General features: G+C 53.8%; 10 protein-coding genes across 10 annotated transcripts; 6 read left to right on the forward strand and 4 right to left on the reverse strand.

Annotated features, from left to right (window-relative positions):
- Window positions 1–842: 842 nt before the first annotated feature.
- PG994_014299 (uncharacterized protein) lies at window positions 843–2018 on the forward strand (the record flags this gene model as incomplete). The annotated part of the gene is made up of 4 exons (XM_066865708.1): window positions 843–937; window positions 1004–1311; window positions 1376–1762; window positions 1828–2018. The coding sequence occupies 4 exons, from the start codon at window positions 843–845 to the stop codon at window positions 2016–2018; spliced, it is 981 nt and encodes a 326-aa protein (XP_066708837.1).
- Window positions 2019–4052: 2034 nt separating this feature from the next.
- PG994_014300 (ATP-NAD kinase) lies at window positions 4053–5915 on the reverse strand (the record flags this gene model as incomplete). Its single annotated transcript, XM_066865709.1, has 3 exons — window positions 4053–4504; window positions 4563–5736; window positions 5823–5915. The coding sequence occupies 3 exons, from the start codon at window positions 5913–5915 to the stop codon at window positions 4053–4055; spliced, it is 1719 nt and encodes a 572-aa protein (XP_066708838.1).
- Window positions 5916–7437: 1522 nt separating this feature from the next.
- On the forward strand, window positions 7438–7932 carry PG994_014301 (uncharacterized protein; the record flags this gene model as incomplete). The annotated part of the gene is made up of 1 exon (XM_066865710.1): window positions 7438–7932. One exon carries the CDS (start codon window positions 7438–7440, stop codon window positions 7930–7932), a length of 495 nt encoding a protein of 164 aa, XP_066708839.1.
- Window positions 7933–8154: 222 nt separating this feature from the next.
- PG994_014302 (uncharacterized protein) lies at window positions 8155–9552 on the forward strand (the record flags this gene model as incomplete). The annotated part of the gene is made up of 1 exon (XM_066865711.1): window positions 8155–9552. One exon carries the CDS (start codon window positions 8155–8157, stop codon window positions 9550–9552), a length of 1398 nt encoding a protein of 465 aa, XP_066708840.1.
- A 701-nt stretch (window positions 9553–10253) lies between these two features.
- Window positions 10254–10960, forward strand: PG994_014303 (cyanate hydratase; the record flags this gene model as incomplete). Its single annotated transcript, XM_066865712.1, has 3 exons — window positions 10254–10286; window positions 10424–10833; window positions 10909–10960. The coding sequence occupies 3 exons, from the start codon at window positions 10254–10256 to the stop codon at window positions 10958–10960; spliced, it is 495 nt and encodes a 164-aa protein (XP_066708841.1).
- A 360-nt stretch (window positions 10961–11320) lies between these two features.
- Window positions 11321–13336, reverse strand: PG994_014304 (cytochrome P450; the record flags this gene model as incomplete). Its single annotated transcript, XM_066865713.1, has 4 exons — window positions 11321–11541; window positions 11643–12115; window positions 12223–12723; window positions 12789–13336. The coding sequence occupies 4 exons, from the start codon at window positions 13334–13336 to the stop codon at window positions 11321–11323; spliced, it is 1743 nt and encodes a 580-aa protein (XP_066708842.1).
- A 600-nt stretch (window positions 13337–13936) lies between these two features.
- Window positions 13937–14622, reverse strand: PG994_014305 (uncharacterized protein; the record flags this gene model as incomplete). Its single annotated transcript, XM_066865714.1, has 2 exons — window positions 13937–14093; window positions 14282–14622. The coding sequence occupies 2 exons, from the start codon at window positions 14620–14622 to the stop codon at window positions 13937–13939; spliced, it is 498 nt and encodes a 165-aa protein (XP_066708843.1).
- Window positions 14623–16023: 1401 nt separating this feature from the next.
- Window positions 16024–17389, forward strand: PG994_014306 (rRNA processing protein; the record flags this gene model as incomplete). Its single annotated transcript, XM_066865715.1, has 2 exons — window positions 16024–16966; window positions 17073–17389. 2 exons carry the CDS (start codon window positions 16024–16026, stop codon window positions 17387–17389), a joined length of 1260 nt encoding a protein of 419 aa, XP_066708844.1.
- Window positions 17390–17849: 460 nt separating this feature from the next.
- PG994_014307 (Spb1 domain-containing protein) lies at window positions 17850–20549 on the reverse strand (the record flags this gene model as incomplete). Its single annotated transcript, XM_066865716.1, has 4 exons — window positions 17850–18403; window positions 18456–20259; window positions 20320–20430; window positions 20493–20549. 4 exons carry the CDS (start codon window positions 20547–20549, stop codon window positions 17850–17852), a joined length of 2526 nt encoding a protein of 841 aa, XP_066708845.1.
- Window positions 20550–21169: 620 nt separating this feature from the next.
- Window positions 21170–23431, forward strand: PG994_014308 (WD40 repeat-like protein; the record flags this gene model as incomplete). The annotated part of the gene is made up of 3 exons (XM_066865717.1): window positions 21170–21902; window positions 21967–22857; window positions 22908–23431. 3 exons carry the CDS (start codon window positions 21170–21172, stop codon window positions 23429–23431), a joined length of 2148 nt encoding a protein of 715 aa, XP_066708846.1.
- Between the last annotated feature and the right edge of the window lie 856 nt (window positions 23432–24287).

The raw sequence follows: 24287 nt of genomic DNA on the forward strand, positions 1-24287 counted from the left end.
GGGCTCTGAGCGCGGGGGACAGCACTAGGCCATCGCTACCCCTTGACCAAGTGTTCTTGGTCTTGGCAGGTTACAGTAGTGCTTGACCCACTTGGCCAATGGAACTTGTCTCACACACTGCGCTGCACTTGGCACTCATTGCACTGCTTCCATCATCGTTAGTAAGGGTATTCCGACTATTTCTGTGATTGCGCCCGTCGCATTGACGCTTCCACTGAACCTGGCTGGCTTGGCATCCTCAGCCAAGAGCCTCGTGGTAACCTCAGCTGCACTAGGCCCGCCCTCATCTCGAATATCTCGCGAAAATCTTGACCCTCTTCGAGGCCTCGACGTCGACTCGCTGTTTCACGGTCAAGCACCGTTTGACTTGCTTGGCCTGGCCGATAAACAGGGGGCCCGTCTAGGGTTGCTGACTCCAGCTTCTCCATGCCCTAGACGTCTAGTCTCCAGCCTCGACAGCATCTTGGCCCAGTCCGCTCGTAGATATTTTTATCTCACGATAGAAACGCCTTGGCGGTCGGGAGCAAGTGCCTTCCGTGCTAAACATGGCCTACCTTGTTTGCAAGACCCCAGCTTGATCAAAGGGGGAGGGTGGATGGAGATGCTCGCCTCCCTCCGTGAGGCGACTCGTTGGTATATAGGAAGGGCGGCACGGCATCTCGACTTTCTGTTTTGTCTTCAACCAGCTGTGCTCAGGTCCAGAAATCAATACTTACATTTCCGTTTCATTCTTTCACCCGTTTCTACGCTGGTCGCTGCTTTATACTATTAGTCAATCTCTTAATCTATCCAAACAAAACCTCACCCTTCCAACCCCAAACTCCCCACAACCTACCGTCAAGATGGTTAGCTACCGCCTCGTTGCCGCCGCCGGCTTTTTCGCCTCGGTCTACGCCCTTCCCTTGAACATCAACCTTGGTGCCTACTCGCCTGCTTTGTATGTGGACCCTGCCTAGCCCGACTCACCCTTTTTCGTCTTTGACTCGAGCTAATTCCATAACAGGGTAGTCGGTGATGGTGAAATAAGCTTCGGTGGTGGCCAAGATGTATCCAAGCTCTTCACGACTCTGGAGGGTGCCGCGCAGCAGAACGCTGCCGGTGGCGCCGCCGCCGCCAAGACCGCCGGTGCTGCCCAACCCGCTTCGGAAGGCGCTTCTCAGGCTGCTTCTTCGAAAACGTCTTCCACCGATGGCCAGAGCGCTGCTGCTGCTGCTCCCGCCGCTGCTAAGCCCAGCACCCCTGCTCCCGAGGTTGCTGCTACGCCTCAGGATAGCAGCATTGCTACAAGCGACGCCACTCTCCAGGACCAAGGTACGTCATGAATACGCCCCCAAACTCGACTGTCTCCCATCATGTGTTAACACTGTATCTTTAGCTTCCTCCGTCTCAACTCTCCAGGGAATGGGCAAGGAGATTGCCCCGAGGGACACCGCCCCCAAGAAGCGTGACCTTGCCGGATTCGACCGTGCCCTGAAGTATGCCGAGGCTGCCCTCGTCAAGGGCCCCATCGTCCAGCTCGGTACCGGCAAGGAGGGTGCTGGTGTTGGTATCATCGTCGACAACCGTCCTGCTGGCGGTGCTGCCGCCAAGGCCGTAGGTGCTGCTGCCAAGGCTCAAGGCGCCGCTTCTGCCGATGTCTCTGCCGCTGCTGCGGATGCTTCTACCAAGGAGGCTATGGGCAAGCGAAGCGAGGATGAGTCATCCCAGCCTCGCCGCCGCACCAAGGTCACCACCATGTACGTCCGCCGTGGCGTCCCTGCCGGTAAGTCCAAATCCTACTACACAAAACTGCAAGCACAGCATGCTGACGAGCATCCTTTCTGACAGAATTACAGACAACTAAGCCCGAGACCCGCGACGTTAAGTCGGTCCCGGTCTTTGCTGCCCCCGCGGTGAAGAGAGATGAGGACAAGCGCGAGGCGACGACGTCGACCAGCATAGACTCGATCAACCTGAACGTCGACGACCCTCAGGGCCTCACCATGACCTTCGTCGAGACATCCGAAGACGCCGAGTAAGGAAAGACTGGGGAAGGGAAACTCTTGGATAATATATGAATTTCTACTACATTCGATTAATCACTCCAACGTCCTCCTCCCGGTCCGTCCACACGAACGAACCGACCAACTGCGAGCCTAGCGATTGTGCCACTACATATGTCCGATGATACCCATTTGGGATGGAAAGGGAAAGGGGTGGGATTGAGACCAAAAAAAGGGAAACGGCCTTGCTCGACGGGAAGGGACTTGATATCACATCACGTACACACGGCCAAGGAGTTGCATTTTGACAAAGGCGATGCTTTTTATTACGTATCACGACAGCCACCCTACAGGAAGAAGCAGGAGCGGCAATTCCGGGGTGGTGGTTTGTTAATTTGAGGCGTGCACAGTTTTGGCTTGGGCCTTTTTGCTTTTACATGATAGAGCGACTATTTCTTACTACAATAGTACAAACAAGCTCCGGCACCAATTTTTTATATATATGCAATACAAAATTTTCTGGAAGAACTCGCCTCGCTCTCTTAACACCAATGAGTTATTCTTCCTGCGTCATTAACAGGGGGACTTGTCTCTGACGATGACAGGTGCCAACCCGATTTCAACTCAGTGATCGTCGAGCAGAGCAAGGAGAGAGCTAACTCCTTTTGCGCAAAAAATAGCTTCTCTTGAGACTACTCAGACGAGTGCCAAGGCCCGTATAGGCCCGGTCGTTTGTGAAACTTCGCGCCGGACTGCCGCACAGAAAACCCCGAGAAGGAACTGGGAATTGTGGTTCCTGAGGTCCACTACTCAGCTGTGTATGTAGTACATGTAGTTAGGTAGTAGGGCTGTGCTGAGAAACATCTGAACATCTGCCCAAGTGTCTACTCAATGCTCATAGACCCTCTCTCTCTTTCCTGCCCCTCCTAAGTACCTAAAAATATGTATGTGTTTGAGAGATATATGGAGAGAGAGGGAGAGAAAAGTTGCCCGCTAAAACATAAACACAAAAGAGACAAGAAAAAATGTCAGTCGCAGAAACAACAAGGGTTGGGCTTGGTTTAATGCGCGCTTGTGATTGATCGACGGAAAGATATCGTGTAGTGTGAAACGTTGACACTTGGGGGGCCGGCCAATGATGATCCAGGCGGGTTTCCTCTTTTGGCTATAATTAGCTGGCCTCGCATTTTGCACAAGCAAACCGGCCGAGGGAGGTGGGCGACCGATCCGAGTCGGTTTTTTTCCTTCTTCTTTCTTTCTCTTCTTTCTCCCTCCTTTCCATTTGTCGGCTCTTCCCAGATGCTAGATGATACGGGCATGGCCGTATGCTCCGGGTGGGATCTCAGCTGATGACTTACATGAGATTGGTTAAGGTTTATTCTCATGTCAAGATAAGGTTCATGCCGCCATTCGCCCAGGTAGTCGTAGGGTACGCGTAGTCGAACATGAATGTCTCTTGGACGAATTAGTATACATGTACTACCCAGCTGGGCCAAGTTTAACTCTTGCATGAAGTATTGCGCTAAATAACTGTATTTACCTGACCTTTCACTGGAAGCATACCAAGTGAGCCCGGGGATCAAAAGCAGCCTGCGGGATTGGTCAACCTACCGGTGTTCAGGTCTTCCAGCACTTCAGATGGGGCGTATACAGATGGGACGATGATTTTGAAAAACCTCGGTCACACTCTGTATTTTGGTGTGAAAGCTATGCTGCACACTACTGTAATACCTGGCTTGGGGAGTTAAACATATGCAAGTAGGGCCGTACTTAGCAGTAGTCTACGTACGGGCTGAAGTCGAGCACACGTTCCGGACATCTTTCCCACCGATTACACTTGGGAGCATCAGGTGGGCACAGTGGGCATCAACATCATTCAATTTGTCTTATATGATAGTTCGACGGTAATACGTATCCATATAATAGATGGCATGACGCATGACTAATGGATAATGGGAATCCCGATCGCCTCCGAGGAGCATAATTATGAGCGCGCTGCGTTGTTTGACACGCCAAAGGTAGCATCTGATCCCGTATGCATAGGCCCTGTCCAATTCGTTTCTAATAAGGTCATTTATCCCATTTCTGGTAGCCGTCGTTTTTCTGTTTTTGACGCGTATTCCAGCCCAGCTTTCCGCTGATGCTGTTCACCCAGTCCTCGCTCCGCCGGCCCTGGGGCATGCACGAGGCGAAGGGGAACCTGCTGGCACTGATCGTTACATAGTCCCCGGGGAAGAGTTCGAGCCGCTCCCGCCCGTCGAAGCTGGCCCACGAGTTCGTCCGCGCATCGTACGGGACGCCTATACGCAGCACGATCGTGTCGGGCAGGATGACGGGCCGGAACGACAACGTATGCGCGCAGATGGACGTTAGTAGCATCACGGGGTTCTCCGGATGGCACAATGAGCCTCCGGCCGCTAAGTTGTACGCCGTGGACCCTGTGGGAGTTGAGATGCAGACTCCATCAGCCAAGATGGACGTGAAATGCTCGTCATCTGCGAATACTTCGGTATACGACATAGCTATAGAAGGTAGGTTAGCCACTCCGTGTTTCGAACAACTTTAGGTGCATTTGCTTACTCGGGTTGGGGCCTCGGTCGACAACGATCTCGTTAAGGATCTCGTACGTGCCATCAGGTCGATGCGTGTGGTCGTCGTCCTTTTCCTCGCCGATGAGTTCCTCGATGAGATCCCTCTGCTGCTGCGTCTCAGAGTCGCTCGTCGAGCCTTGGTCCTTGCCCTCCGGCGTGCGTCGCGCCTGGCTTCTCATAATAGTGCCTTCGAACCGCAACCTGAGGCTAACCGTGACACCATCTTTCAGTGCCGTTGTCAGGGTGTTTTGATGCTCGGCGAAATCGAACTTGGTGAGGAACCCTAGACTGCCAAGAGCGAAACTGATAAACGGGGGGACGATCCTCTGGAACAGCCAACTGGCGTAGAGAACTGTGCCGTCGCCTCCCAGCGTGATGCCAAGGTCAAATGTGTGCGGCCTCGTGCGGCACAAGTTTTCGTTCCAGAACCGAACCCGCTTCTCTATAGCATCTATCGGCGCATCCGGTTCCAGCTCTCCGGCGTCGATGTATTCCTGCCGTAGTTCCTCCAACATCCCCTTGAGATCGAAGCGTTTGTTTTCCTTCAAGCTGTCTTGTAGCCAGACCGTATAACGGACACCCCTTTCTTTGCTCAAGAGCCACTTGGCTATCTCTCTCGTCTTCGGCACCAAGTCGATGTCGAAGACCTTTGTCAATATGAAGATGGAGCGCGCTTCAAAATTGAGCCGGACACTGCCTAGCCGTCGACTCAGCTCTCGTACACCCCAAGCCATCTCCCCCAGCTGCTTCTTCGTAAGCAGGCGACTGCTGTGCACTTCGTGGTTCTCGGCGGATAGGTCCAGCTCTTCGTGAGGTGTGGTGACAGCAACCTTCCATGACTGCTCGTCGGCCTGGCCGGCGTCCGAGGTTTCAGCGCTGTCTGATTCGATGAAGGCTGGTTTCTTGGCTTTGTGGTGGTGGTGGTGATGATGATGCCCGGGTTGCTGTCCCTTTGGTTCGACCACGCGGTCCAGGCCGACCTCGCTAGAGAGGTCATCGGGACTAGAATTCCTCCCCAGGCGCTGGCCCGACCTTTCGTTCTCGATGAATTGGTGTACGAGGCATTGTGTCTTCTTCAATGGCGGGTTCAGGCGCGGTCGTGCGGAATCGCCGTGGGCCATTGAGCTTTTCCTCCGATAGGGACTGGTCGCATCGAAGGACACCTAGATTCAACGAGCATTGTGTAAGGCGGCTACCTATTTTGAATTGGGTTGCGCAGCCAGGCGAAATCAGGAGGAAAGGCACACACCTCGACCGCTCTCATGTCATCGTCACTGGAATGGGAGAGATTGTCGCCTTCATGGGGCTCGGCCGGCGCGGCCGGGTTATGCGAGTTTGACATTGGTACCGGCGTATTTACCGTGTGATGCGTTTAGTGAGAGAGCGAGAGCGAGAGAGAAATAATCGATGGTGGTTCAACTTTTTTTCTGCAGATCTCTCGCCGCCAATTCCTTCTCAATTGGCGCTGAGCAACAACCCCTGGTGCAAGAATTGTTCGGGACGGTAGATGATTCGCCAATGACTGCCGGTAATTGCTGCATCATAGAAAGTGCGCCGCTGTTGGAGAAACTTGGAATCGTCACGAAGTCGAGAATAAACTTTAGCGGGGCATGAAACTACTACCCCTCCATCAAGTCCAGCCGTCCATCAGTGGCGCGATTGGCTTCACGTCATCATCATCTTGGTCAGATCGTGTTTAGGTAATATTCTCTCTAGCCTTCGTTACGCTGTGCAACCCACAAGTTCATATCTCATCAGCACCTAACAAACATCACTCTCTCCCCGATCGTCCCCGCTGCAAAAGCCACGACAGCCCGAAATCTCTGTTGAACATGGATTCAAGTGCGCATTCATTCCAATATCTATGCCGCATGGTTATACTAGTATAACCCACGCATGGGCCTGAGGCTGCCTGCTTCCTGTTATGAAAGACTGGCGGGATCGCCCATGACAGCAGGCAGCAAACCGGCCCTCGCTAGGCAGAACAGGCACCCCGCCTGCAAGCCCATGTGCCCCCTGGCCGTCCAGTCCAATCAGCTGCCCAAGGAAGGCAGACACTAGTAGTAAATGAAATATGACAGAGGTGAGTGAGTATATAACTGAGAATACAGTCACTGAAACCAGAGGTCTATTTCTCTATATCCTCTTTTCCCAGCCATTCTTGCGGTAAATGTTCCTTTACTGCTCCTCGTAGCTGCCCTAGCTTCAAAATACACGAGTAGGTATACCAGTCCTACATACCACGAGATAACTCCACCCGCTTCAGTTTTATCTCGGACACTTCAGTCTATTTCCATCACCAAGATCCGCGAAATAGAGAAGCAGCGTGCCCGATATGAGGAAAGCAAACACGAGATTTTATCAAAGGCCGATCAGTTCCCACATGACCCTCGGAAGCGCATCACAGCACTGTTGCAGGGCTTGAACGACGTCCACCCTGAGGCCATAGATGATAACAAAGTCAAGAACATCAAGCATTGGCTCCAGCAAGCTCGGTACGATGCGTCAGTGCCAGCCGACATGTTCAGAACCTGGGAGGAGCTGCTCAGATCCAAGCTCGAGGTGCAGTCCCGCAAGCTCGGACTGGCGTACTTATACACCCGATTGGTAACCGAATGGATGAACCCGAGTGCGCCAATGAGCCAGGGGGTTTCCGTCGCGGATGACGACTCGTTTGAGTTCGTTGATCGTCAAAAGGAACGGCTGCAGGAACTGTGTGACAAGTTCGAACGTGTCGTTTTCGAGCCTCTCGAGACCGACGAGGTTGAGATCAATATGTTCATGGCGGGTCTTTTCGACGGCGATGAGGCAACAAACAGTCTGCAAAACCTGCGAGGGGAATACAGCAGCGTGGGGACGCCATCATGAACGAGCGCAGCCCCTTTGACTCCGACTGTCTCAAGTGGTGTCTCCGAGGGCTCCTCGCCGAAGACCTCGTGAGTGACGAGCAACAGGCTACCCTGCGAGACTTTCTTGACAACGAGGCAGCTCTTAAGGAAATCGGCGACGTTCTCAACATGCGCTATGCCGACTTCGACTCCTGGCAGTGGCAAGCCGGAGACAATGGCATCCCGGTGCTTCCTCGCCAACAGCTGAACGGCAAATACCGGATCTGGATGGACGAGGACGTTATACAAGCCATTTTCGTCGAGTTTGTAGGAATTCGCTGTTGCACTATGACGAGGGAGAGTCTCACGAGCTTTGTGAGGAACGCACCCAGCTGGAAATGGACAGCAGGACCCGCGCCAGGCAAAACCGAACAACTACGACGAGAAGATTACCTGAACGAAGTCTCTCCGCGCAGCAATACCGATGAAGTACGCAAGGATCGCTATATGGATCACTTCTTACTATCGTAGTTGCCTAAGACGGTGCATTCCCTTGGCTCTGGATCACACGACACCGTCCCAGACGACGATGCGACTGAGAGTGCCCCTTTCCAGAACATCAAGCAAGAGCTGCTCCGTGCACTTGCCACAGAGGCCCTCCTCAGCCAGGCACAGCATGGAGAGGCTGTAGTTTTGCAGTCAGACCTGCAGTGGTACACTACTGGGCTTTCGCACTCCACCATTTTCGCTGTGATGCGCTTCTTCGGGTTCTCCGAGAAGCTCATCAGCTTCTACCAAAAGGTCTTGGAGGCCCCTCTGAATATCAGTCCGGCCACCGATGGAGCTGAACCCAAAGGTCCTAAAACCCGTCGACGTGGTGTTCCCATGGCCCACGCTACCGAGAAGTTCATTGGTGAGCTCGTCCTATTCGTCATGGACATCGTAGTCGACCAGGAATCAGGGTTGCTCCTATACCGGCTCCATGACGATCTCTTCCTTGCCGGAGGGCCTTCCGATTGTGCCAAGGCATGGACAGCAATGCAAGGATTTGCCAAAGTCATGGGGCTCGAGTTCAATGCACACAAGACGGGATCTGTTTGTCTGGTGGATGAGGGAAAGCCTCGGGATCCTGCCATCGAGTCCATCCTGCCGAAAGGCCCTGTCGGAATCGGCCACCTGCTACTTGACCCCAAAAGCGGGGAATGGATCATTAACCAAAGGCAAGTTAATGTCCATGTCGCTCAGCTGGGGAAGCAGCTTGCTGCATGTGACAGTATTCTGAGCTGGGTGCAAACGTGGAATAGCTGCATCGGGCGTTTCTTCAGCCACACATTTGGTGAGCCTGCCTTCTGCTTTGGAACCAAGCACATAGACAGCGTCCTTGAAACATATCAGCGGATGCAAGCTTCCCTGTTCAGTGCGTCAGATGGGCACGATAGCGGAAACTCGGAAGCAGCCGAACCTGGCAATGTTGTCCAGTACTTGAAAGCCAAGATGAAGGAGCGATTCGGGTTCACCGACATCCCTAACGCCTTCATATTCCTTCCATCGCAGCTGGGGGGCCTCGGAGTGCGTAACCCCATCGTATCTTTGCAGATGTTCCGCGAAGACTTGAGCGATAACTACGAGTCCCCCCAGGCCGTTATCAAAAAATGGCTCGCCGCCGAGGAAGAGCAATACGCCGTCGCCCGCAAGGCCTTCTACGAGCACGCGACTGTCGACGACCGCCTCGGGCGCCCCCGCCACCTCCACAGGGACCAGGTTGACTACACCCAAGCGAGAGACGCCACGCGGGCCGCCCTGGGCGACGCGGCGCTCGCGACGTTCTTCTCGTACGAGGAGTTCGGCCGCTGGCGCGGCGCGATGAGCTGGGTCCTGCCCGACTGCTACCGCCAGCTCACGGCGACGCCCAAGATGGTCGAGCCGGGGCTCGACGCGGACGTGACGGTCGCCCTGAGCGCGCTCGGCTTGTTGGCCCGGGACCGGCCGGGCCAGGCGGCGGCGGCCGAGACGCGCTGGGCGCTCCAGATGTTCTGCGACGAGCTGCGCGGCGCGTATGGCGGGCTGAGGCTCGTGGACGAGAAGTACCTCACGCTTGGGATCCTGACCATGATGAGGAGTAAGGCGGTTAGGTGGAATATGGTACTCTGAGGAGCGCAGCGGCTCTCCCATCGAACTCGAGAGTCTGTTTGGGCGACTACTCACTGCTGGATAGAGCTCGAGATGCCAATGTTGTGTATATGCTATGTCGCATCGTATTGTGGGTTGATGAACGCAGTGTCGAGGTTGTCTGGGTTGATGAACGCAGTGTCGAGGTTGTCTGGGTTTCTGAACTAGATTTCATGTAAGTCATAGCAGCACAGTACATTTGATGGCATGGTCCCCAGTAGGCAAGGCAGGGTTTTCTGTAAGTCACATCATGCACTTGGAAGCTAGCAGCTAGAGAGTCCAGCTTGGTTACACGTGACCTTCCAATAGTAAAGGAAGCATACAATACAAAAGAGCATGTGGCCGACAGATCCAAAATAGCGCAGATATAGTGCACGATTGAGCATACAGCATATGTATTCAAAAGAGTGCGAGCGCACCCGCAAGATCTCGCCAACCCCGAGATCCCGGCATATCTCCGCACCTATAAAGGCGGGGAAGGCATATGCATGACGTTCAGCTGGGTCCAAATGCCGTCGCTGGGGGAAAGAAACATTGGAGACCTGCACCGATCAGGTCAGCTACTATAAGATCCGATCTGAATCCTACCCTATCTCAAACTTATACTTATTGCTTTTGGTGTGTTGAGACAGATTATTGACTTCCTATACTACGTATCGCATCACCCCCCTAATAAATTCAAGATGTCTGACACTTCAAAGATCGCTACTCTCGATGTAAGTTGCTGGCGTCCCTGCCCCACACTCTCCTCCTCGCTGGGATGAAACAAGAAAAAGAGAGGAAGAACAAAGATATATATAAAAAAGAAGAAGAAAACAAAACAAAACAAAACACAAGCTGACAATTGCAACAGTCGACCATCGTCGACCGTCTACCCGTCTACTCCAAGACGCTCTTCGACGCCAAGGCGACGAAGCAGCTCTCCTTCGAGCGCATCGCGCAGGAGCTGGGCCGTGGCGAGGTCGCCGTCGCCGCGCTGTTCTACGGGCAGGCGCAGGCGTCGGCCGAGGACATCACGCGCCTCTCGTCGCTGCTGGGGGTGCCGCGCGACCAGCTCGAGCAGTCCATGGGCGGCTTCCCCGACCGCGGGCGCGCAGGGCCCATGCCGCCCGTCGAGCCGCTAATTTACCGACTGTACGAGATCGTGCAGAACTACGGGTACGCGTTCAAGGCCGTCATGAACGAGAAGTTCGGGGACGGCATCATGAGCGCGATCGCGTTCTCGAGCAAGGTTGAGAAGGAGGTGGATCAGGATGGTGTTGCGTAAGTCATCAAAAACCCCCTCTCCCTAAATCAACCCAGGTTGTCCTCTCTCAGTTGCTGACATAGTGAATCTAGTTGGGTGAACATCACTTTGAGGGGCAAGTGGCTACCATTCACTCGCTTCTAAGCTGGACGAGGCATATATAAGCCAACCAACTACTTCAGGTGTCAATGAGACTTCCCAAACCAAACATTACATTATATGCCACCCTACCGTGATGAACCTTAACATTTCTATGTGACCATTCTTGCGATGCTTCGTTCATACAAGTGCAATCATCTGTACTACTCTATGTACACGTTGTTCGTATTCAATATGATGTCGTAACTTCGTTATCTTTACTGATATGTAATTGTCAATTCACAATGTCTTGCAAGGTTCGCGATGCCCTGCACCCTGAGGTAGCCAGCAGTCATTCCCTGCTTGGGAGACAAGTAAGAAACCCCTTCTGCGTCGAAGTTTTCTTTTGCCCAACGGACTTGTTGTTTACCAGAGCCTCTTCCAACGAACCTTCATGTCCCGATCCGGGCGTAAGACACCGGAACCCATGACCGATTCATCGGGTTTACCCGGGCGGTCAGACTTGCGACCGTCCGGAAACGTCCACTCAAGGAACTCGATATCGAACTTCGAGACGAGCAAGGCCACTGTGATCAGAATCTCCAGTCTGGCGAACTGACGGCCCGGGCACATAGCAGCTCCACCGCCTGTATCAAGGGTAGTTTCGCATTAGTCCCGGAGCAATAGTCCTAAAGTCAAGAAAAAGAAAAGACAAGAAGAAAGCGGGACGATAGGGGTGCTAGCATACCGTAAGGAAAGTATGACCCAGGCCGAGTCGAACCGTTGAATACGGGCACGCGCCTCGTCTCCTTTTCGCCCGCCGTGTCGACGACCACCCTGTCCTCGTACTCGAGGAAGCGGCCGATCCAGAACTCGGCAGCCGGGTGGCCGTCGCGCGCCCAGACGGACTCGTCGAAGTGCGCGATCTGCGTCGACGCCTGGATCCACGCGCCCTGGCGCAGGTCGTACCCGTCCATCCGCGTGTCCTCGGAGACCTCGCGCATGATGTTGAAGGTGACGTGGTAGCGCAGCGTCTCGGTGTAGAGCGCGTTGAGCAGCGGCAGGGCGCCGACCGTCTGCGGGTCCAGCCTGCGCGCGCCCGTGACTGGGTCCATGACGAGGGCGGTGGCCACTTCGGCCCGGACGGCCTGGTAGAGCTCCTCGTTCTCCATCAGGTGCAGCACCGACCACATGGCCGCGGGGACCGTGTTGGAGTTTTGCCTACTCGCATTCGCAGGGAGCATTAGCATCAGGCGGGACGGTTAGCAGGGGACAGGGAAAGCGGGGTCGGGCCAGGGGTAAGGTCTGTTCTTCTTCTCACAACTTACGCCAATAGTAAGGAGGCAAAGAAACCGGACTGGCTCTTGAATGCGAAGTTGTCTTTGAACCACCGGGACACCTCACGCATAACGCGGGATCCGAAGTGGGGATCCCACGCCGCCTCGGCGTCCGGCCCGTCCCAGTCGAAGTTCTCCCACGCCGCCTCAACCCACTTCATCGTCATGGCCTTGAAGTTCTCGAGGGCGCGGTACGGCCGCGGGTTCAGCCACTTGGGCAGGCCCGCGAGGAACTCGACCAGGTACCGCTCGAAGGTCCAGTAGTGCTCGACGAAGCCCGGGTTCAGCACCAGGATCCGCGAGCCCATGAGCGCCGTGATGGCGCTGTGGGCCATGTCGGCCAGGAACACGTCGGTGAGGGACAAGGTCGTCCACTCGCCGAGCCGGAACTTCTCCAGCCGCTCGGAGAGGACTTCGAAGTACTTCCGCGCGGACGCGTCCGAGTACTCCTTGCTGAAGAGGAACTTGTCGTAGAGCTCGTGATTGGCCGACCTTGTCGAAACGAAGTCGGCGATCAGCGATTTTTGGATACAGAAAGGGATTGGGGGCTTACTCACCAATACCGCTCATGAGCTGGCATGTTTTCATATCCGGGCTTAGGTACTTTGTTACGACCGCTCCTGTCGTTGACCAACTTGGCCAAGTCCTCCGGGGGCATGTCCCAGACGACCTCGGCCGCAGTACGCACCATGCTGTCATCATTGATGCCGTGCCCTGATCTGAACAAGTTCTGGACGTTGCTCGCACCGGAAACCATGTACACAAGCTTCGGGCCAATGTTGAATTTGATGATACTGGCTTTTCGGAAAGCCTTTCTGTACGACCTGTAAGCTTCGTCGGACGAGGATAAGGCTGATGGGAGATAGATGATATAGGGTGTTATCCTATCGAGTCGCTTGAAGAATCTGGCTTTGTCTGCCAGAAACTGATAGCCATTACTGATATAGGGGATTGTCGCTCTCAGGCTCGGGGGCTCCCTTTTTGACGTGCGCCATGGCTGCAATGCCAAGAGTGTCAGAAGCGGGAGCAGGACAAGGGTGTACCACGGGTTGAGACTCTGTAGCAAGCCCTGCGCCTGGGTCACTGTTTCGTTATGGGCACTCATTCTGTATACCAACAATTGACCGTCAACAAACTTCCTGATTACCGAGTTCGCAGGACGAGAGACATTCTCTGTCCTTCAAGTAGGGGACCGGGACCTTTCAGCTTTATCAGAAAGGTGTCATGGTCCGACTGTGCCGCTGATGATTACCCCGCCATTCCGGCACATAATTACACTACATTTCGCATACCTGCATATTGGTTACACTGCGTTGGCATTTTAGTCCTGAAGGAGTCAGGATGTGATAAAAATGGGAACCCTGCTGTCCTTGGTCGCAGATGCAGTGCTGAGGAAAAGGCCAACGATGTTACGCCATTGTCGGTAATTCAACTATCTCTCCCTTTAGGGAGTGTTTATCAACATAGGCTATATACTTAAGTATTTGTTTTCTGACGCTGCCCATATTGGAATTGTGACTTGTCGAAAAGGACGGAGCGATTTGGCCAGGACTCTCGATCGTACCCTCGGCGTTTTGAAGGATTCATCACCGCTGTTTGTTTATAGGACAATCCCTTACAGAAGCTGTATCTCCCTGCCCTCCTGGCACTAGATCAGAATCCTTCTCGCACCACCCTGACTTCTTTCCGACCGATCGACCGACTTTCAGAGAACGTGTGCCCTGGGCCCACTGCCAAAGCGATAAGTGGCCAGAAGCCTCCCGCAGTGCACGCACGAGTGCTCGGCGTTCTTGAAATGGTTCACGGCGTACGGAATGAAAGTGAATATTCCGGTCGTGAAGAAGAAGAAGGTGGCCATCCAGCTATACGCGACATTGGTTAGCCCTGAACTTCATTCTACCGCTGGCGGGCTGGGGCCGAAATAACCCCAAGGGTTTCTTTCTTTCTCTCGGGAGAAGATACGCAATCCGGGAGAGAGACATAGAGAACAATTGGAGGGTGGAGAGGGAATAAGAAGAAGTGGACTCGCGAAGACGGGATCGCTACTTACTGAGTACCTTTCCCAGACTTGTATTTGACCACCGTGGGCGCAACTTCGTGGCATCCAGGGCACTGCGCGAGAGCGGACCAGCGCTGAAGCAGCGGAACAGGGACGACATTAGCTGTGACCGGCTCGTGGTAAGAGTGATGTCCTGCTAGGTGTCGGACGCCGTGGCAGCAGACTGTATAGCAGGCGGCCGTTGTCTGGCACTGACAGGTATGGTGGCTAGCAGCTACCACGGCATCGGCACGGCCCGGGGCCACTGCCGGTGCTTCGACGGGGCTCCGAGCTGGAAATTCAGACGCCTGGTCGTCTCTGGCGTATGCATTTTGGGCTTCTTTGGTCGACATCGCGATGATATCTTCTCTCGCTCAAGTCAAAGGGCTCGCTTTGAGAGTTGAACGTCCTGAGGAACGCTCACCAGGTTGAGCAATGCCAAACGAGTGGAAAATGGAAACGGTTTCGACTGTATCATTTAAGGCACAGTACAATATACAAATCCAATGTTCACCATCCTCATCCAGAGAAGAGGAGGCCAGCCTTAAATACGTGTAGGGTTGCCGGATGTATACATAGATAAAGCTGACCCCGAGCCGTCATTGATGACATTCCTAGTATGGACCCAACCAAGGCCAACAGCCATAAGTGATGTGATATGTGGGCGTCTTGATGAAACACGAGATACTATCTCCTCATGGCCGGCAAATACTAATAAGCATACACACCAAGGATATGCACACGGCAAACACACAGAGCCGTTGGGACACTTCCTAACACGGGAATCGAGCTGACACCATTGTGGAGTTTCGATAACCTGTCCCGTACGTATAGCGGCCAGGCAGCAGAATAACAGCTGCCAGGTCCAAGGCAGCACAATATACCAGGAGCTAATCGGACAGCGAGGTCTAGCTATAGTTTTGTTGCTGGCATGCAGATGCTACGTCGACCAAGAAGAATGTGTGCGGATTATGGGCAGTTCTTGTTTGCGAAACAGGAACACGACCTCGTATCCGAAGATAGACGGAAGGGCCCGCATCTGGCCATAGTGATACACATCGCCGCCGATCCGCCACGATCCCATCTCGGGATTCGATAGCAAGTATGCAGTCATCACGGAACATCGGCCGATGTCCCATTGCAAGTGTGTGTCGTCCCTGGGTTGCTCGGCACTCCGATCGTGAGGCTTGCCATTGTGTTACTACTTGACGTGGAGACAGTCGGTCGACTGGATAACCACTGCAAGCTCGCCATTATGTGGTCCTGAAAGAACCATATCAAATGAGCGAGGAGACCCAGTACATGCTCAGGAAATGGATTATTGAAGGTGACCCCTCAGCAATGAAGGTCGCTCACACTGGAGTTGTCCAGTTCTGGCACAAAGTTAACGTGCCAGGTCCGGCTATGCATCAAATAATCCCCGTAGTTGCTAGAAGGCAACGGGTGAATAATTAAATGCAGCATGCCCGTGTAGAGTCAGTTCTACCATTTCGAGATTCGACTCGAGATTCGATTGATGGATGCTGTGCAGTGTTGAGGCGTCTGAGTAGATGGTTGCATACCGCCTGCTGACAGGCAAGTACCCAAGTATCGCATGGTGCATTGAAGTGGGTGCGATAGCGGCAGAAAAAATACCTTATCGCGGGATGCAGTCCAAAATTTTGGGCGGAACTTAGAACAGCAGCAGGAAAACCAACAGACAGCCAATTCAAACCGTCTAAACACCGACCAACTGCCCTTCCACAACCGCAACCATGGTGACCAAAAGCCGCCTCAAGATGGCGCTTGCCCACGAGAAAGGTGTAGATTTCAAGAAGCTGCACCAGAAGAAGGTGGCCAAGCAAGCCTCCAAGAAGAAGCAAAAGAAGAGTGGTGGGGCCGCAGAAGACAGCGAGGGAGAGGAATGGGAAGATGATGAAGAAGAGGTCAAGGGTGGTGCACCAATTGATGACGACGAGGACGACGATGACTCCGAAGACGATGACGAAGAGGAGCGCGATGTGGCCGCATACCTTGACGATAGCGCCAGCTCCGATTCTGAAGTCGAAATGGAAGAGAAGATCGCCCGCGTGCGACAACCCAAACAGTCCGCCCTCAAGCAAAAGCCGTCCAAGAAGGCCGCCGCCGCTGTAGAGGAGGATGACGAAGATGACGATGAAGAAGACCCCGAGGAGGACATCGCCTTAGAAGACCTCGAGGACCTGCCCGACGAGGACAAGGAGGACCTGGTACCGCACCAGCGCCTCACCATCAACAACACAACCGCCCTCGAGGCGGCGCTGAAGCGCATCTCCATAGCCACCGACAAGTCCGTCCCCTTTAAGTCGCACATGAGCCTGTCCAGCCTGGAGCCGACCGCCGACAACATCCCCGATGTCATGGACGACCTGAAGCGGGAGCTGGCCTTCTACGGCCAGGCCCTCGAGCACGTCAAGCAGGCGCGCTCGCTGCTCAAGGCCGAGAACGTGCCCTTCTCGCGGCCCAACGACTACTTTGCCGAGATGGTCAAGGACGACGGCCAGATGGAGAAGGTCAAGGCCCGCCTCGTCGAGGAGGCCAGCGCCAAGAAGGCGTCGGCCGAGGCCCGCAAGCTGCGCGACCTCAAGAAGTTCGGCAAGCAGGTCCAGGTCAACAAGCTGCAGGAGCGCCAGAAGGCCAAGAAAGAGACATTGGATAAGATAAAGACCCTCAAGAGGAGTAAGTTCTTCACAACCCGCCACCCCTTAAGCCTGTTCAACAGCTGCTACGATTGGAAAATTTGCTACTTGTTTATCTTTCCCGTAATTAACGCAAACCTCAACAGAACGCGCTGAGAACTCGGGAGACCTTGGCACGCACGAAGCCGACCTGTTCGACGTCGGCGTCGAGGAGGAGCTCGGCAAGCACGACTCGAAGAAGCGGGGTGCTAGCCGTGACGGCGACCGACCCAACAACAAGCGGATGAAGAAGGACCAGAAGTACGGCTTCGGCGGCAAGAAGCGGCACTCCAAGTCGGGCGACGCCATCAGCTCGGGCGACCTGAGTGGCTTCAGCCAGAAGGGGATGAAGCAGGGTACCAAGGGCAAGCCGCCGAAAACAGCAAGGCTCGGCAAGAGCAGGCGGAATGCCGGTAAGCGGTGATCGGGGGTTGTTGTACTAGGAAGTAAAGGTTGCTGTTACTGCTGCTGCTTTATTATTATATCTTGACGTTGGTGGATTTTGGCCTGCTCTGAGCCTTTGTCGAGCCTCCTTAATGTTACTTTGCGTATGGTCTTCAAGGTAGGACTGTGTAGATACCACCAAAATACAGTGAAAAAGGAGTTTTATGGGTTCAATGATTTGTCAGTCCCAACCTCATGACACGCACATAGCGACGATATTGGAAGTGATCGTTTGGCTTCTAGGGAAGCTTCGCGATGCGCTCTTATTGACGGTCTTAGGGTGCAAGGAATAGGTCTTAATAATGTAAGTCTAAGGCATCATGGCATCACGGTTTCTACGTCACGGCTCAAATATCACATCTCGCCTTCTTCCAAGCATGTACAAGGGAAAAGGTATTTACAAGAGCCATCTATACACGGTATCATAGCTAGTTCAAGGTCTATTTCCGCTTCTTGGCAACTCGCTTCTGGGCCCGCATCTCCTTCTTCATCCGGGGGTCGACGATCTTGTAGCGGCCCTTGACGCCCTGGGGACGGCCCTGGATACCCCTGTTGACGCCCTTGGCGACGACGACGCGGGTGTTCTGCTTGGGCTTCTTCTTGGCGCCCTTGCTCATGAGCTTGCCGATGCTTTCGGCCTTCTCCTTCTCCGTCATGTTCTCGTCGTTGGCGAGCATATCTGATTTCTTCTTGAGCTTCTCGAGCCGCTGCGCCGTCTTGAACTTCTTGCGCGCCTTGGCCTCGCGCACCTTCTTGATGGGGCGCGCGTTGTAGGCCCGCATCTTCTCCTTGAGCGCGTTGGCGGCCGCCTTGGTGATGGGCTTGTGCGGCTTGTCGTGCCGCACCTCGTCGTCCAGGAACCAGTCTGGCAGGCCGTCTTTGTCGCGGAAGGCGTGCTTGTTGAAACCATCGTCGACGACATCATACGAGGACTTTTGGCCAGTTGCCAGCTGATGAGCAAGAGTCATGGCCTCGGCTGTGATGATATCGATGTCTGCAGCCTATTAGTACGATGTCGGTTGAATTGGGAATCAACCATGACTTACCAGGTTGTTGTCCATCCGAACGACGCTTGTCCTCATCCTCCCAGTCATCGTCCTCCTTATAGTCAGACTTGACAACCTCGAAGCCGTCCTTCTCCTTCTCCCGAGCCTTGGTTTTGTCTGCCTTGCTCTTCTTCCTCTCAGCTTGTTTCTTGATGATAGCATTGAGCTCTGTATCCGAATCATCCTCCTCTGCTGCAGCATCTACCACTTCAACATCCTCCTCTTCAGCATCCTCGTCGCCGTCAAGGATACCATCAAAGATGTCGCGGTTGAAGAAACTCTTCGCCCGTTTAGACAAACCGCCAGCTTCTTCGGGTGTGTTATCAAGGTCCGTTAAGAGCTTCTTTGCCGGCAACGCATCCTCTTCGTCTGAATCGTCGTCACTGCTGCTATCTTGTTCGAGTTCTCCGTCATCGTCTGATTGTTGCTCATCCGCAGAGACACCTTCCCACTCGCCATCATCATGCTCCTTCCGCGCCTTCTTTGCACGGAACTTTGCGTCGGCTGCAGACTTTCGGTCTTGATACTGCTCGTACATGCCATCAAGTTCTCGCTCTAGCCTGTCTTCATCATCCTCGTCCATGGAATCGTCTTCTGTCTCGCCAATTCCACTGTCAAGGTCCTTCTTCGCTTCAGTCTCGTTGAGGATTGCCATTTTGCCTTTGGCGATCTTGTTGACGGCATTTTTCTTGTCCACAGCCTTGAGGCCGAACAGGGAGTCTCTGCCGATGGGACCATCTTGCTCCAAACCGATATCCATAGGTGCCATCATGTTCATCTGCATGCGAATAATCTCCCTCTGCTTCTTCTCGTTCTCCCTGCGCTTTTCACGCCTCTTCTTGGTGTTGTCTCTGTCTTTCAGGTCCTGCAATTCCTCCTGCATCTTCAACTCTTCATCCATGGACTCAACCGCGGCCACTTCGCCTGCCTCTTCCGAGGCTGACGCGGCGGCTTGCGCTGCTGTTTTCCTGGTTGGGAACCCAAACAACTCGCGGACTTTTAGACGCCACCGGAGCAAGAGCTTGAACTCCTTCCTGCCAAGAACTCTCAGATCAGCACAGCAAAGTCGGATCTCCTCGGTGGTCTCGGGCATTTTGTGCAAAGCAGCCAGTGCTACATCACCATTAGGCGGTTGATCGAAGGAGAGCTTGTTGTATCCTCCCAAGACAGCGATCGGGTCTAGGGTTTGAATGAACTCGCTGGCGCGCAGCTCCTTGAACTGTGTGTAGTCTCCCTCCTCATAACCCTCTCTCTTACGCTTCTTGACTTCGGGGTTGAACACCTTGGCTTCGTTGTTGGGAGCCGCGGTGGCCAATTCGGCGAAGACGGTCTTGGGATTGAGGAATCGGGGATCAATCTTCTTGGGAGCCTTGAAGCCACGGCAGACGACGAAGATTTCGGCAGAGACATTTCGCGATGATGGGGGCTTGGTCGCTTCAACCTTGCTAAATAGCTGGTTGAAGACCCAAAGAAGAGAGTTGTAATCCTTTGATCTGAAAACCTTGGTCACAAAAGTGCCGCCTTCGTTGAGAAATTCCGTCGCCAGCTTCATCGACTGAAGCGTGAGCTCGGCCTGGTTGAAGGAATCCTGGACCCAGGCTGTACCGACGTTGGGCGCACCATCGTGAAGCACCACATCCACCTTCAATGTCTTGAGGTATTGGCGAATTGTAGCTCGGCATTTATCGGTTGTAATATCTGACTGGAAGGTGATGACATTGGGGATAGGCTTGATCGGGGACAAATCGCAACCAATAATCATGCTACCCTGCGGCATAGTCTGGGCAGCTACTTGACACCATGACTGATTTGACGGTTAGCAAAGGACGACGGGGGATCTGAAGAACGTTGGGAATCGACGTACACCAGGCGCAGCGCACAGATCCAAACACACACGACTCTTCTCGAGAAAGCCATATTTCTTGTTGAGCTGAATCAGCTTGAAAGCAGCTCTGGCTCTGAAACCTTTCTCTTTCTGTATGGTTGGCAATTAGCATTACTCCTGCGGGACAAAGCTGCTGTAGTGCAGGTACTAACCGCAAGTTTATACCACTTGTCCAGACGACCTTTTCCGGTCTTCTTCTGGAACGGCATATTGACGACAAGGCCTCACCGTTATTGGGTGAAGTAAGCCGAAAGAATTGCGTCGAGTATCCGAGTGAAGGTGGGTTGTCTTGTCAGAAAGCAGCCTCCGGCGCTGTCACGGTCCTGTCCCACCCTTCTTCAGCGACCATTATTTTTTTTCGAGGCGATAAGATAAAGGAAAGTTATCAATCTTATCGGGCTTTGGTGGCACTGGGCAGGCCGGGCCCGCATTGGGCAATTGGCAGCCAATGGTCCAATGAGTGGCACCTCCAAAGCCCAAGCCCTTCTCAGCTAGCACGACCCATATTTCTCCGGCTTTTCGTGTAAAGTGCATTTGCAGCTGCAGCATCGCGGGACGTGATTTCAACGCGTCGCGCAGCTTTCGTGGTGAGCCGCCCCCATTAAAGAGCGTAGCCCGGAAACGCTTCCCCCCACTGCGTTTCTGTCATCTCATTTCGTTGTACCGTATCTTCAGAACTGTACCATCATCCGTCAGTCCATTTTTTTGTTTCTTAGTATGTCAACCCTTGTTTTATAATCACTTCCTCCATCTACTCTTTGCAAAAGAGCCAGCGGCGGTGTTATTTGGTTGAAAGTCTGATAGCTCGATGGTCTATTCGAATAACGTCATGGTATCAAACTCTCCTCCCACCGAGAACGCAAGACTGCTTTCGTCGCCTCCCAGACGCAACAATGGCAAGGAACGAAAGAACCCGTCCATTACTCCTAGGAAGTTTAGACGATTCTTTACCCCAAGGTCAAGCTTGTCATCTCATATAACCCACATCAGCCCGGCTCGGAAGGCTTTGAAGGAGCTGGCTTGCCCCGAGGTCAACAACCGCTATCAAACGCCGACACCTTCGAGCCCTCTTCAGCCCCCTAATGAGGAGGAAGAGGATTTGATTATAAACGAAAACTTTGCCTCCAACTTCCGAGCGACGAAACGACGCAAATTCCACCATACCCCTGAGTCATCGCCATGCCGGCCTGAGCCTCTTGATCATGGCCCAATCAAGCCTTCCCCCATCGGCAAGACAGCTCTTCTTAGCCCAATCGGGTCATTACAGTCCAGCCAAGACGTCCTGGACTCCCAAGAGAGCGATGATGACGAGGATCTCCCTGTAGAGAAACCCGTTAAGCGCCTTGCGCCTTTGACTGCTCATGGGCTTGGTGGCCAAAGGCTCCAGCGCGAGTTTGGTGCCCTTCCTAGGCCCGGGCATTCTAGATCATACATGTCGTGTCCTGCTGCAGATTGGAGGATGGAGACGAGCGTATTCTACACCCGCCCCGAGGACGTCCACATGTGCACAAGCCAAGATGGTGTAGGCCGTTGTATACCGTTCTGCACTACGGCGTGTCACAGTATGTATACAAACTCCCCATTGCCTGCCTATGTAGAAGCACAATTCGACTAACGTCATCGCAGCCAACAGCCTAGTGGCAGTGGGTGACGAAGAAGGCCAAATTCGTCTTCTGGACTCGTCTGGAGACCCTTCTTCAGAGCCTTTTAGCAAGGTCCACCTATCATTTCAGGCTCACAGCAACGCCATCATCGACATGGACTTCTCCGCGGATGATTCTCTTATTGCCACCGCATCAGGCGATCAGACTGGCCGGGTCATCGACATGATGACCCAGTCCACGGTCGCCGTACTTATGAACCATACCGCCTCGCTGAAACAAGTTCGGTTCCAACCAGGTCAATCCAACAATTCAGTCCTAGCTACGTCATCTCGCGACGGCAGTGTACAGATCTGGGATCTTCGATGCCGAGGGCCAGTACAAGATATCCCCGCATTGGCCGGATACGACAACGGCTTGGCGTACCGTCTACGGCAGCCGAAGAATGGCTGTGTGGTGAATAGCATCTACCACGCGCATGCCCGGACACAACGGCAGGTCCAGCAGGCCGCTAACACTGGACCGGGCGATACGCCCTCGCGAGGAGAACTACCTGGTCGGATCGGTGATGTATCTGTTACCGCTCTGCAGTTTCTTCCAGAAGGACGGGAGCACCTACTCCTCACAGCCTGTGAAGCGGATGCATCAATCAAGCTCTGGGATATCCGGTCCTCCTCACGGAAAGGTGCAACGGCATTGTCAACTATAGCACCACCTACTTCACACTCACGTTGGAGACCATTTGGTGTTTCCTCGCTGTCACTGAACACGGACAGCACGCGACTATATGCCCTAACCAAAGACAACACTGTCTATGCCTACTCGACTGCGCACCTCATCTGGGGCACGCCCCTGAACTGTCTTCGCAGGCGACGAGAAGACGATATGGCGCAACGCACAGTGGGCTTGGTCCCATGTATGGGTTCCGTCATCCTTCACTCCATGCAACGAGCTTCTACGTCAAAGCCGCCGTACGCCCTGCCTCGCATGGTCGTCCGGAAATGCTTGCGGTCGGCAGTAGTGATGCCTGCGCGGTTGTTTTCCCTACTGAAGAGCGTTACTTTGGACATAATCTGGCCGAGCTTACCGCATCGCTCTCGCTCTCGGACTCGACCATTGCTAGTTCCTCGGATACGTCGAAGCCGTTACCGCCTTCTCAGCCCGACCCACTTCGTCGGTCGTTGTTTCAACGAAGCAGCAGCAGCACCAACCTGGCGGCAAAGAGTGAAAAGGACGATATACCTATCATTCGTAATGGAACGCCACTAGTGCGTGGCCATGACCGTGAGGTTGGCGCTCTGTCTTGGACGGACAAGGGAAAGCTTGTTACAGTGGGGGATGACTACCTGGTCCGATGTTGGCACGAAGGTCGGGAACAAGCGCGGGATCTCCGGGTCAATGGCGAGAGCGGCGGGCGGAGATGGGGTTGTGGATGGGCCCAGATCGAAGACTGGTCTGGCGACCAAAGTGACGACGATGATGAGGAGTGATGGACCGATTAGCGGGTTGACGTCGTTGGAAAGAGACTTCGAGAAACGACTCTGGAACCCGTGTGCTACCGGTTGGATTAGATGATACCCCCCTGGAGCATCCATGTAAGGACTGCTTCGATTGAACTTTCGTGTACAGCTTCTGTAATCTGCTTTAGCGACGGAGTTAGGATAGACCACTTCGATACTAGGTCGTACAGGTAGGGGTCAAGTGTATTTTGTCTATATGATCCAAACAATTTTCAGCTCGGTATATCCAAACTCTACTTACTCGCTGCCGAAGTCGTCTGCCGCTGAGTTTCTGATGCGTAGCTTGCGGCCAGACCAGGCCTTTGCACGTGCGTTAGACACTTCAGGTAGTGGCGTTCTGCCAACGTGCCGTGAGCGGTCTGGGGGCGTTATAGGCTTAAATGACGATGCTGCAGATCGTAAGGGTCTCATGCGAGGGTCGCCGTGTGGTGGTCCGACAGACGGTTTCCTTTAGAGGCCCTGGCTGAGGTAAGTATAGTTCGCTTAGATCAGCAGGCTGCTCGCGATCCAGACCAAGCAAGTATATACTCGCAGTATAAGCAAGATGTATCACAGCCTCACTATGCTAAGGGTCAATCTATTTGGCACGAGATCTGCATTGATGACAGCTTCACAAATTTTTATGTAATGGTGTCCATATCCGCTGGCCGCAAACCGGAAGCAGTCAGCACAATAGAACCGGACGCATGCCGAATTGGCTCTCCCTTGCCGAAGCTATTGGAAAGTTAGGGGGAGTTAACTCAGCCCCTGCTTGCCTGCGCCGTAGTTCAGTAGCGTCTATCGCTTTCGCACCAGGACTCTCAAGAAAAAAAGTGCGACAGCTGAA

The sequence above is a fragment of the Apiospora phragmitis genome, assembly GCF_038363925.1.
Source record: "Apiospora phragmitis strain CBS 135458 chromosome Unknown utg000013l:1.0-2965645.0:1.0-2969333.0, whole genome shotgun sequence".
Lineage (NCBI taxonomy): Eukaryota > Fungi > Ascomycota > Sordariomycetes > Amphisphaeriales > Apiosporaceae > Apiospora > Apiospora phragmitis.